General features: G+C 39.0%; 2 protein-coding genes across 2 annotated transcripts; one reads left to right on the forward strand and one right to left on the reverse strand.

Moving 5' to 3' along the window:
* Nucleotides 1-6169: 6169 nt before the first annotated feature.
* Nucleotides 6170-7477, reverse strand: LOC126728460 (uncharacterized). The gene is made up of 3 exons (XM_050434275.1): nt 7423-7477; nt 6824-6921; nt 6170-6634 (listed from the first exon to the last, which is right to left on the reverse strand). The coding sequence occupies exons 1-3, from the start codon at nt 7475-7477 to the stop codon at nt 6170-6172; spliced, it is 618 nt and encodes a 205-aa protein (XP_050290232.1).
* Nucleotides 7478-8238: 761 nt separating this feature from the next.
* LOC126728461 (uncharacterized) lies at nt 8239-12652 on the forward strand. Its single transcript, XM_050434276.1, has 2 exons — nt 8239-8329; nt 12063-12652. Exons 1-2 carry the CDS (start codon nt 8239-8241, stop codon nt 12650-12652), a joined length of 681 nt encoding a protein of 226 aa, XP_050290233.1.
* The last annotated feature ends 363 nt before the right edge of the window (nt 12653-13015 follow it).

A 13015-nucleotide genomic window follows, 5' to 3' on the forward strand; every position in this document is an offset into this window, starting at 1 on the left:
TATTAAAGTGATTTCAATTCTATAAAGAATTCTAAGCCTTATGTACATAACCATAGAACAATGCTTCCTCTCAAAGTTCTCTAAGCTGAAGCTCCCACGATAGTTACTGTCAACTTGGCTTTTTTGTGAACTAAAACAATTCTTCACGGAGTCCTTGTAGCAGTCGTCCCACCAAAGGATTCTCATCTTTTTTGAAACATCGTATACGGGCTAGTAAGGAAGCTTTCAAACTTAGATTTCTTCAAACGAAAATCTCATTTAGAGTGGTAGATGCATCAGGATCGTTTGCCCTCAAGGGTGAAGGGGGCATGTATTGCCTTAGGACCGGATTTTCTTCTGAAATTGATGGTCGCACTTGAGGAGGAATTTCCAATATTTGGACGACAAAGTCTACATTGAGCATACTGGCAAACCGAGGGCTCAAGGAACCTTAGGGAATTTATTTCCTCCAAAGCCTCCGAAGTGCTCAAAAACTTACAGATTGCCACGATAGTACCCGAAGATGAAGAAAAAAAAATGTTATTAAGCCTTATGTTTATACATAACCATAGAAAAATAAATAGTTGGTTGGCTGGACTTGGTTTCATTTTTTATAGGTAGAGAGAGTGAGGAAAAATAGAGAGGATTTTAAAATTTTCTTTATACTATTTTAATTTCTCGTTAGGAAATTGAAAAATAAAATCTTGAATATCAATCTAATGTACTCAACAATTGTGTTCTAAAAACTTAGAAAATGGTATTGGGTAATTTACTTTAAATTACTATTTTTACTTTCTTAAATTATGAATCTGTGTTGCTCACACTTCAGATTTAGTTTCTAGATGTTCACAATAGAAAAAAATATATATATTAGTAAAACTTTCGTTAAAGCACCTTTGGGCGATGGCCGATCTCTCACTTGACTTGAAGATAAAGAGCCACTGTCATCTCATCTAAAAATATATGAAGTCATTGGTTTTACAAGTTGTTCACACTTCATATTTTGTTTCATATAAAAATATAAAACAATCTATTTTCTACAAGAACAACAACAAAAAAATCCCGCACCTCGTAACCAACAAAAAAAAAAAAAAAAAAAAAAAAAAAAAAAAAAAAAAAAAAAAAAAAAAAACTTCATTCCTTTGAAAGGCAATGCATCTCATGAAAGATTGATGCAATATTTGGAAAAGATGCTAATCTGAAGGGATATTGATAGAATACAACCCCTCATCCGACAATCAGGCTTCCCTAAGCGATGGTAAATTCTAGTCCAGCAACCAGCGAACTTGATCCAAAGGTAAAAAGATATGATGGATTTTTTTTTTTTTTTTTTTATGCTCAAAATAGCCAAGTAATTGACCTATTCAGGGTCTATTTGGATTGAACTTATTGTTGCTGAAATTGAAAATTGAAAACTGAAAACACTGTAGCAAAATAATTTTTAAATGTGTGAATAGTGCCGTGGGACCCATTTTTAATATTTTTTAATGTATAAACAGTGCTGCTACAGTGATGAACAGTACGTAAACAGTAACGGAACAATGCGTGGACAGTAAAATTTGTCTCATGAACAATAAATTTTGCTCCCTTAAACGCGTGAAAAAAAAATAAAAAATAAAAAATAAAAAAAAAAGTGACGCGGGATTCAGCGTTTTATTATTAATTGTCCAAGAGTCATGTTTTGTATTTATCACTTTATCTCATTTTTTATTCATTTTCATATATAGATAAATTAATACGATGCATTTTTTATGCTCAAAATAGTAAATTATCACCTTTGTCATTTAATGTTATATATATAATTTGAATTTACATATTAAAGATATTTCAACTCTATAATAATAATTTCTTATTAACTCTTATGTTTATACATAACTATAATTAATGTTTATTGGATTAGTATGAGACTATGTTTAATCATTTTAAACACATTTGAAATAGATAATTAGAGAGCATAGTTATAGCTTTTATGGTAAATCGTGATAGAATTTACATTCTAATAAATAACAACTAGTTATAAACTGTTTATGAATCTCTATTGTTATAACTATTGACTTATATATAAAAAATATTAGGTTATATTTGGTAACAGTTTTTGTTTTCTATTTTCAAAAACTTGTTTTTGGGAATATAAAGAGAAAAACAATTTTCTTATATTTTTGAAACAAAAAACATGTTTGGTTAGTTGAAATTTAAAAAAAAAAAAATAGTTTTTTGAAAAAAATAGAAAATAGTAAAATATTTTGTTACTAAGATTTGAACTTTAATGCTAACTCATTAAATGAAACAGATTCATTAAATTAAATGTGTATTTTCATTAACTTTTGAAAATTAGAAACTGAAAACAACATGTGGGGCCAGAGAACTTATGACCCGGCCCACTTTCCATTAGGACCCAAGACCCGTGCCAAGGAGAGTAGTTGCCAAGAACAAGTGGTGAAAGACCAAATAGCCTAGAGATGCAGCCGAGGATGATCCTATCCTCGGCATCCCAAGACTTCAAAGGGAAGAGCGACATGTCGTCAAAGGCTACCTCCAAAGCGCCCCCGAAAGAAAAGGCGAGTAGAATGGGACTCACATGGGGGTACGGAGTGGGGGTGGTTCAAGGTAAAGACGTCACCTCCGCATTGAATGCGCCCACAAACGTCCTAGCCATATTAATGGGAAAAGACTTCTGAACAGTGTGGCTTCGGTTATTACAACTCACAGAGAGTGGGGGGAGGCGGCTGATGGGACAGGTACTCGAGTAGGTACCTGCCTGATCAACAGATGGAGGGTTAGGATCAACCGAGAAGGGCTGTATAATGTGAAGGCTTATGCGCCAAAGAGGGAGGCCGAAAACCAGAGACCCAAAATAGGGAAAAGAAGAATATGAACATTAAGCTTTATGGGCAAGATCCACGGACAACCATAGCTCGTCTCTGCGTGTCCACCATGAGTACCATGATTAACTGCCGTCCAGTGACCAAGGCCTAGCCTTTCAAGCCCACGCTCTACAAATTTTATTGTTTGTGCCCTTAACGTGCGAACCCAACATCATTTTGGGGGCCGTTACAAATTTTGAGTCCTTACAATTGGCGCCGTCTGTGGGAAAGGCTTGTGCGTTGGCACAGGCGGTGGATCGAGAAAGTCCCTCCATCACTTCCAGCAGCCTGTTGTTGTGCCCTAACATAAAGTTCCAGAAGGGGCTACGCTTCGAAGCGTCAGTAGCGCGGACGGTTCTAGGGGCTTCCAACGTCAGATCGACGTCCCACACCTTGGCCGAGGGGCTAATCCCCCCAAACTTAAAGAAAATTCTAAGTTTTGGACAGAACCAAGGTATTGCATGGTTCTCGGACTCAAACCTAAGGGGAAACCAACTACTTAAGGAAAATTCTAAGTTTTGGACAGAACCAAGGTATTGCATGGTCCTTGGACTCAAACCTATGGGAAACCAACTACTTAAGGAAAATTCTAAGTTTTGGACAGAACCAAGTTATTGCATGGTCCTCGGACTCAAACCTATGGGGAAACCAACTACTTAAAAGAAATCTAAGTTTTGGATAGAACCAAGGTATTGCATGGTCCTCGGACTCAAACCTATGGGAAAACCAACTACTTAAGGAAAATTCTAAGTTTTGGACAAAACCAAGGTATTGCATGGTCCTCGGACTCAAACCTATGGGGAAACCAACTACTTAAGGAAAATTCTAAGTTTTGGACAAAACCAAGGTATTGCATGGTCCTCGGACTCAAACCTATGGGGAAACCAACTACTTAAAAGAAATCTAAGTTTTGGACAAAACCAAGGTATTGCATGGTCCTCGGACTCAAACCTATGGGGAAACCAACAACTTAAGGAAAACTCTAAGTTTTGGACAGAACCAAGGTATTGCATGGTCCTCGGACTCAAACCTATGGGGAAACCAACTACTTAAAAGAAATCTAAGTTTTGGACAGAACCAAGGTATTGCATGGTCCTCGGACTCAAACCTATGAGGAAACCAAATACTTAAAAGAAATCTAAGTTTTGGATAGAACCAAGGTATTGCATGGTCCTCGGACTCAAACCTATAAGGAAACCAACTACTTAAAAAAAATCTAAGTTTTGGACAGAACCAAGGTATTGCATGATCCTCGGACTCAAACCTATGGGAAACCAACTACTTAAGGAAAATTCTAAGTTTTGGACAGAACCAAGATATTGCATGGTCCTCGGACTCAAACCTATGAGGAAACCAACTACTTAAAAGAAATCTAAGTTTTGGACAGAACCAAGGTATTGCATGGTCCTCGGACTCAAACCTATGAGGAAACCAACTACTTAAAGAAAATTCTAAGTTTTGGACAAAATCAAGGTATTGCATGGTCCTCGGACTCGAACCTATGGGAAAACCAACTATTTAAAGAAAATTCTAAGTTTTGGACAGAACCAAGGTATTGCATGGTCCTCGGACTCAAACCTATGGGGAAACCAACTACTTAAAGGAAATCTAGATGCCAAGCTCGGCCTAACAATACACATGACATCTCGGATGGTGCTTATATCTCCCCAGAAGTATGTTCAGACACAAGTTCAACGCCCTATGGGCTCGGGTAAGTTAGAATTCCGGGATATGATCCCAAATATATCATATGCACAACCATTCATACGTGTTAAGATAACTAGTTCAAAAATCAGGAGATCCGCAACAATAGTAAGTATTAGCAAGGGCAACTAACATGTAATTTAAAGGAAAAAGGAAGAAAAGAATTTCATATATGTGGTCAATAAGTTCAACTGCAAGCAAACTATAAAGTTTTCAAAACAAAAGGGAAACTAGTTAAATAATTAAATTAGAAACAAATACAAAGGTTGGCCAGGGCTTTTTACTTCTTCGATTTCGTTTGGGCCACATCCTAGGAAGGCTGATCGGGATTAGCCTCGGAGCCCTGGGAAACATCCTCTTCTTGGGAAGGCTTGGCAGGATCAGCCTCGGTGCCCTGGGGGACATCAGTAAGGGGAATGGCCTGAAGGGGCTGAACAAAGATGGCTGGCTTCTCGGCATAGGAGATCTAGGCACTGACTGTAGACGGGGCGACCTTCTGAGGCATCTCAGGATTCAGACCTCCAGGTGCTTCTGTCGCAGCATGAGGCTCTCCTCCTTCAGTTGACTCGCCAGGAGGGACGATGATTTGTGAAGCTTCTGACTGAGCAGCCCCTGCCTTGTGTGGATCGCTCATAGCCTCGGAGCTGGCGGAGGCGGTCTCACGGATGGCGGGAGGATAAAATATGTTCTCCGCCTTCCACAAGTCAGACGAAACTTCCACCCCAGCTCGTTTTAAGGCCTCTTCCCAAACCTGGGAGCAGTATAGCCTGCATACTCCAGGAATTTGAGCTTTAAGGGAGGCCTGGGTTTCAGCCATCCCCGCCTCGTAACCCTCCTCCTCGGCCTTGTCCCTAGCCATTTCGGCCTTAGTTCTGGCAAACTCAACCTCCTGCTTGGCCCTCATGGCTTCGTCCTTGGCAAATTTCGCCACGCCCTTAGCCTTATTTGCCTCGATCAGTTGCTTTTTCAAATCGCTGATCTGCACCTTAGCAATCTACAATTGATCCTCGGCAGCAAGTAGGCGCTTTGTCTGTTCCTCAGCCTGTTTTTAGGCACCAGTTAAACCTGCCAAGGCACTATCCCTGTCTCGGGCAGCCTCCCTTAAGTCCTCCCTAGCCTTCGTGAGGTCAGCCTTGGAAGCTTTGAGGGTCCGCGCAGCATCTATGTGTTTGGTGCGTTCAACCTCGATGGCCTTACTCTGCCCCTTAACTTCTTCCTTCATCCTATAGATGGCCTAGATAGCCTGCCAATTGAGACAAGTAAATTGTGAATGAAAATCTGGGAGCAAGGATTGATAGAGCCTTAGGTTTCAAGAGTCTTACCATACTCAGGTACCTCTTCGCGCTAAGGAAAACCTCATGTATCCTCATATTCTTCAACTCCTCCACATCAGTAGGAAGCAGCATGATCCTCCCTAACGCGTCGGCCACATAACCGCCGTCGCCGTCTCCAAGGTCCCTCATGGACGCGTTCTCCAACAATGGCTCCCCGTGGAGCATTAGGGCGAGAAACCAAGCACTCGGCGCGGATTGGGCTTCGATCCCTTTCCCCTTACTTTGGGCGGATTGGGCTTCGATCCCTTTCCCCTTACTTTGGTGCCCAATCTTTAACTGTTTTGGAGCTCACAGGACTTCATCCCCCTCCTGAAAGGATTGGGATTTTCCCCCATCCACGGGTTCCTTCCCCTTGGGGCTCCTCTTTCTCTTTGAGTCATCGGGCTCCGGCCGAAGAGGCAGAGCTGATTGAGGAGGAGCAGGAAGTTTGGGGCGGGGAGATTGTGGTTGCGACTTAGTAGATGAGGACCTAGTCTGGACAGGTTGAGGCTGAGACGGGGGAGTTGGAACACTGGATTGCGGTTTTTCCTGTGCACCCTTCCCCGGTTGACCTTCAATGAGGTCGAATAGGCTGGTCGGGGGCTTTCTCTTGAGACCCATCTTGGCTCGAGAGGATATTCCCGCTGACAACAGTTCCGCTTCGGACAAGTCTGGGTCACCTAGATCACCAGAAGGATCCTCAGACGGGTCGACTTGGTCAAATGCCCCAAAACCCTCCTCGAACAGACCCAAATTACCTTCGTCTTTCGCTGCCTAATAAGACGACGAAAAGCCCACCAATGGGATGCCCTCTGGGATAAGAGATCCTTCGGAGATCAAACACCCTTGTTCGACTACGGTAATTTTCAGAAGCCGAGGACGGTTAGCGCTGATCACGTGCTTTGGGTCGGCAAATGACTTCTGAAGGGGAGCGTACCCTAAGATTTTGTGAGCGGCTCTAACTTGACCATCCTCGTCATTTACAAAAACTGCCACTTGAAGAACAGTTTCCAAATTGACCCGGTTAACCAGATGAAAATGTTGGTGAAAGGCGTTTGGATCTGCAAAAAGAAGCATGTACATGGTTAGTAATCGAACCACACCAAATTAAAATGGCGTAAAGGATTGACACCCGTTTGCTCTCTATACCCCACCTAGTTCACCCTCCACCATCGGGCATGGAAGGCGATCATGCCATTCCCCGGATACGATAAGAAAATCCTTATTCAACCCCTTGTTGGAGTTGGGGAGGCACTGGATTAGCCGAACCCTATCGTCTCTCGTCTTCATGTAGTAGGATTTGCCCTTCAAATTTTGGAGATTGTAGCACCAATTTACGTTACAATGGGTTAGTCTTAGCCCCATTTTTTCGTTTAAGGCATCCACACAACCCAGAATCCTAAACATATTGGCAGCGCACTGGGTGGGAGCTAATTGGAAATGCCTAAGGTAACTCTTCATTACCGATCCCATGGGGATTCTCATACCCCCCTCTACGAAGGCGAGAATGGGAATTACCACCTCGCCCGTCCTTCTCAAAAGATGTCACTCCCCCATCTTACAGTGCCTCAAACTCATGTTGGGGGGAATCCTATAATCGGCGATGAACTTTTCCATCGCCTTTTCAGTATCAACCAATTTTCTCAATCTCAACTTAACCCTCTCTAAGAGTTACTAAACAAACTCAGTGGATGACGGGAGAAGGAGAGGAACAAGAGGAAAATAAACCCAGAAAATAAAAAGCACGAGTTAGTGAAGGCAGAGAACTTACAGAAAAGAGGAAAAGTGCCTCGGACAGGCTTTTTGTGCTGGAGAAAGACTTGAATTTGGATGAAAATTTGGATGAAAATTTGGATGAACCCAGGATATATGCGCTAGAACTCTTAAGTGCAAAAGTGAAGAGACAAATCAATTCCAAAAATCATTTATATCTCCCAGCGAAAGTAACTGCACGAATTTTCCCGCCCATAAAGGTAAGGAAATCTCCACCGTTAGATCACCATCGCGCCGTTGAACGTGGGAATCACAGAGCTGCCCGCATTTAATGAGGACACGTTTCACCTTCCAAAGGCTCCAAGAACGTGTCTCGGGCAGACGAAGAGTCTCGGGAACCGATAGGTGACAAGGATTAACAAGCTTTAACAGAGGCCTGATGTCATCAAAACCCTCTTATCCGGTCGAGGATCCAGACAACAGAATTTTGAGGGGCTATTGTGGGGCCAAAGAACTTATGACTCGACCCACTTTCCATTAGGACCCAGGGCCCGTGCCGAGGAGAGTAGTTACCGAAGACAAGTGGTAAAAGACCAAATAGCCTAGAGATGCAGCTGAGGATGATCCTGTCCTCGGCATCCCAAGACTTCAAAGGGAAGAGTGACATGTCGTCAAAGGCCGCCTCCAAAGCGCCTCCGGAAGAAGAGGCGAGTAGAATGAGACTCACATGGGGGTACGGAGTGGGGGTGGTTCAAGGTAAAGACGTCACCTCCGCATTAAATGCACCCACAAACGTCCTAGCCATATTAATGGGAAAAGACTCCTGAACAGTGTGGTTTCGGTTATTGCAACTCACAAAGAGTGGGGGGAGGCGGCTGATGGGACAGGTACTCGAGTAGGTACTTGCCTGATCAACAAATGGAGGGTCAGGATCAACCGAGAAGGGCTATATAATGTGAAGGCTTATGCGCCAAAGAGGGAGGCCAGAAACCAGAGACCCAAAATAGGGAAAGGAAGAATATGAACATTAAGCTTTATGGGCAAGATCCACGAACAACCGCTCGTCTCTGCATGTCCACCATGAGTACCATGATTAACTGTCATCCAGTGACCAAGGCCTAGCTTTTCAAGCCCACGCTCCACAAATTATATTGTTTGGGCCCTTAACGTGCGAACCCAACATCATTTTGGGAGTCGTTACAAATTTTGAGTCCTTACACAACATTTTGCATATTTTCAATTTCCTTCACAAATTGAGTTTTGAGAATAGTTTTTGTTTTCTGTTCATTTTAAGTTGCCAAACAAGTTTTTTAGTTTCAAAAATAGAAAATTGTTTTTCAAAATAGAAAATAAGGGGAAAAAACAATTACCAAACATACCCTTATTTTTCCTTGTAAAGAAACTTGATATTCTTAAGGCTTGACAACGGTTTAATAATGTTGGCAACCATAGAACAATAAATTATTGGTTGGTTGGACTTTGTTTCATTTTTTAGAGGGAGGAGGTAAAAAATAAAGAATTTGAAAATTGTCGTTATACTTGTTTTAACTTGTCAAGCTCATATACGGGCTCTCAAAAAGATAAGAATCCTTTCATTTGGTGGGACGACTGCTATAGGGACTTCGTGAAAAAAATTTTAAGTTTGCAAAAAAGTCAAGTGGACTACAACTTTCATTTTTTTATTCAAGGCGAGGAAGCATTGATCTATGGTTATGTATAAATACTAGTCGCTAACCCGTGCGATGCACGGGAAAACTATTAGAAAATAATAAAGCATGCATATATTAAAAGACAATTTAAGTTCATGTGTGCTTGCAAGGGATACATATCTAAATAGCTTTTGCGGTAGAAATAAAAGCCTTATCTTTGAGATAAAGAACTGATGTAAACAAACTAACCTTACATAAAACAAATTTAAAAAAAAAAAAAAAAAAAAAAAAAAAAAAAAAAACATAAAACTGATGTCACGGGAAATTCAGCCACATAGTAATAATATATAAATCTCTTAAAAACTAAACCTAAACCTAAACCTAAACGTAAGGACTAAATATTTATGCGCCTTCTCTTGCTTTCCTGATGTATTTGGTTAAAAATATAAAACTGATGTCACGGGAAATTTAGCCACATAGTAGTAATATATAAATCTCTTAAAACCTAAACCTAAACCTAAACCTAAACCTAAACGTAAGGACTAAATATATAAACAAACTAACCTTACAAAAGCTGAACTTTATAAGTTAAAATCTATACCGTGAGTTGTAGATCTTGATTACTATACTGTGCGTTTAGGGCTTCCTACATCTGGAGAGAGAGAGAGAGTTTGCAGAAACCAAAGAAAATCTCTCTATAGCTTAAGAAACACAATATAATAAAATCAAAGAGACAAAATTTTCAGAGGACAAAATATTATAGATAATTTAAAAGAATTTTGGTTTAATTCTTGAACACCGCAACTCCATAAAATTCATACTAATAATAATATTTTATGATAGTGTAGTTAGAATTTTGGTTTAATTCTTGAACACTGAATTGGAAATTGATTATATGAGTATTCAATGGTGAACAAAGTACTAATTAATATATAAACAAAACTAACCTTACAAAAGCTGAACTTTATAAGCTAAAATCTATACCGTGCATTGTAGATTTTGAATGCTTTAGGGCTTTCTACGTCTGGAGAGAGAGAGAGTTTGCAGAAACCGTGGCTTTATATTTCTTAACTTAAGAGAGGGGTAAGGTTGCTAGGGTTTTGAGGAGTTATAATTTTTATTTATTTTTTATTTTTTAAATATTGTGCTGACGTGGAAAATTGTGGTGTCAGCAAATTTATTTTTTATTTTTTAAATATTGTGCTGACGTGGAAAATTGTGGTGTCAGCAAAGGCTTCGGTTTTATATATATATATATAGATAAGGTTTAATAAGAAGTTTTTATATAATTGGAATCACTTTTAATATAATAAGTGTAAATTATATGCATAAAATCATATGACAATGCTGATAATTTTCTATTTTGAGCATAAAAGACAAAAAAGGCAAATAGAGAATTTGAAAATTGTTGCTATACATTTTTTTTTTTTTTTGAGGGAAAGGTAAGTAAGTTTTATTTAACTAAGAGAAAAGTCCAACTGGAATACATCATCCAAATTAAAATACATGCCTTTTAAAACTATATTTATGGACATCCAAATTAAAATAAATGCATATGAGTGTTTGAAAAAACACTCGAAATCCAGTTTGTTTTGAATTAGTAATTGTTCCAAACAGATTCAATAAAGGTTTGAAAATAAGAATGTTGTCATTTTTCCGTGTGCATACGTACCATTACTCCATCAGTAAACCCAACTACCTAACTAGCTGAAATAAATAAATAGCTAACTGTTTTCTTTCTCTTGCCCGCTAGCATTAAAATCAACAATAAGACTCTCTCCATTAACCCCTCTCTATTGTAAGTTGCCAATTACCTCTTCACCACTTCTTTGTTTTTGTCAATGACACTTTTATCTTCTTTTCCCTTACCAAAGATAAATGAGTTTCATACCTCTATTCACGGTTTCACAAACAAAACCAAGTCAGCCCTCTAATTAGCCGGCTTTCTTTAAAACATTGAATCTTGTGCCAATACCTCTTTGACTCTGTTTTAGTCTCTCTTTTTGTTTGTTATTTGTTTCAATCACATACTTAAAGTAACTACGAATCTAGCTAACTAAGAGCCGTCAATATCTAAAGCTTTCATCAAGTTCAAACCAGCTGGTGCCTGGTGTTCTGCAATATTTGCGCATAATATTTGTCTGTTCCTCTTCCATGTATTGAAATCAATTTAGAAACTCCAAAAAGGGTACTCTTAAGTTGGTTCAAATACCTACGAATTAAATATTTGACATTCTAACTAGAGCTTCATTTTGTTCTAGACTCTTTATATTTAAATAAAACCTATGAAAGAAAATATTTATGCTCTTTTTAAAAATTGCTTTCTCTCACTATATGTATGGACATCCAAATTAAAGTACATGCATATGAATGTTTGAAAAAACAGTCGAAATCCAGTCTGTTTTGAATTAGCAATGGTTCAGATTTATCTATTTAACTGTAGAGCTAAACAAGTTGGTTCCAATAGCTACCAATTATATATTTGACATTCTAACCAAAACTTGATTTTGTTCTAGATTCTTTAAATTTAAATAAAACCTGCAAAAGAAATTATTTATGCTCTTTTTAAAAATTACTTCCTCTCATTAGTTGGTAATTACTTTAGTTGTCTCATTGTTAGTTCTGTACCGTTTTCTTTTAACTGGCCTCCTTCTCATGCCACATCTCTTGATTGATAGATTTATTGACTCAGCAGGATACACAAACTGAAGTTCCTACTTCGAATGTCCCCTTAAAGCGTGAGTTCCATTTTATTGATTATCTCCAAATCCTTTAAAATTTATATTTGACATCGTTGTTCACACTATCTAACTCCCATTCAATATTGCTGCTTCTAATAGGTAAATTTACTGAACCATGGAATTTTGGCAAGCCAACACAAACTTGTGAGAGTTGTGGGGCTATTTTATGGTATGAAGAGAGGAATGTGAAGTCAAGAAGACCATCACAACCAAAGTTTTCGTTGTGCTGTGTAGAAGGAGAAATTTATTTACCTTTGTTAAAACGTGCACCTCCAGTTCTTGAAGAATTGCTAAATTATGTTGGCCCATCATTTGTGCATTTCCATGACAACTGTCGGCGATATAATGCAATGTTTGCAATAACATCAATGGGTGGAAAAGTTGACAAAACTGTAAATGATGGAAATGGTCCTTATGTCTTCAGGCTAAATGGACAGGATCATCATCTGATTGGCTCTTTCTTACCAGTTGAAGGATCGGAACCAAAGTTTGCTCAACTTTACATATTTGATACAGAGAATGAAGTGCAACATAGGATAAGGTCGATTTCATCTGATAAAGAAAATGATGGCATTGATCCCAAAATTGTTAACTCTCTAATACATATGCTTGATGAAAAAACAATGCTTTGGTTAAGGTTTTCAGAATGGCCAGGGATCGCTACACTGAATGTAATACTACAAATGTGAGATTGCATCTTATTAATTGTTGTACCAATCGTTCCTCACAGTATAATCTACCTACTACGGTACTACCTTTGAAGTTGCTGGACTTATTGTGGGTGATTTTGACTGTAATGAGGGGTATCGTGATATTATTGTTGAGGATCGTGATACATGGGAAGCATTGGCTTCTAAAATGCCGAAAAATGCTTCGACTACTTGCTGCGGGAACCACCCTATATAAAATTCCAAACTTTCAAGCATGCTAAAAAATTGGAATGGGACATTGGAAAAGAGATGAACCTTATCCTTACGGTTATGAAGAATTTATGGTTACATGCAAAAGATGCTCAATCGACCTTGAAATGTTTAAGTTGGTGAATAGCTTTT

The sequence above is a fragment of the Quercus robur genome, chromosome 5, assembly GCF_932294415.1.
Source record: "Quercus robur chromosome 5, dhQueRobu3.1, whole genome shotgun sequence".
Lineage (NCBI taxonomy): Eukaryota > Viridiplantae > Streptophyta > Magnoliopsida > Fagales > Fagaceae > Quercus > Quercus robur.

Bases quoted from the DNA above. Each gene is read 5' to 3' on its own strand.
- LOC126728460 (XM_050434275.1), bottom strand. From the start codon at position 7,477: ATGGAAAAGTTCATCGCCGATTATAGGATTCCCCCCAACATGAGTTTG. The intron at 6,922-7,422 runs GTAAGATGGGGG...TTCTTTTTGCAG, and splicing joins CAACATGAGTTTGAGGCACT to ATCCAAACGCCTTTCACCAA. The intron at 6,635-6,823 runs GTTAGAGCCGCT...TCGTCTTATTAG, and splicing joins TAAATGACGAGGATGGTCAA to GCAGCGAAAGACGAAGGTAA.
- LOC126728461 (XM_050434276.1), top strand. From the start codon at position 8,239: ATGTCGTCAAAGGCCGCCTCCAAAGCGCCTCCGGAAGAAGAGGCGAGT. The intron at 8,330-12,062 runs GTAAAGACGTCA...TGCTTCTAATAG, and splicing joins CGGAGTGGGGGTGGTTCAAG to GTAAATTTACTGAACCATGG.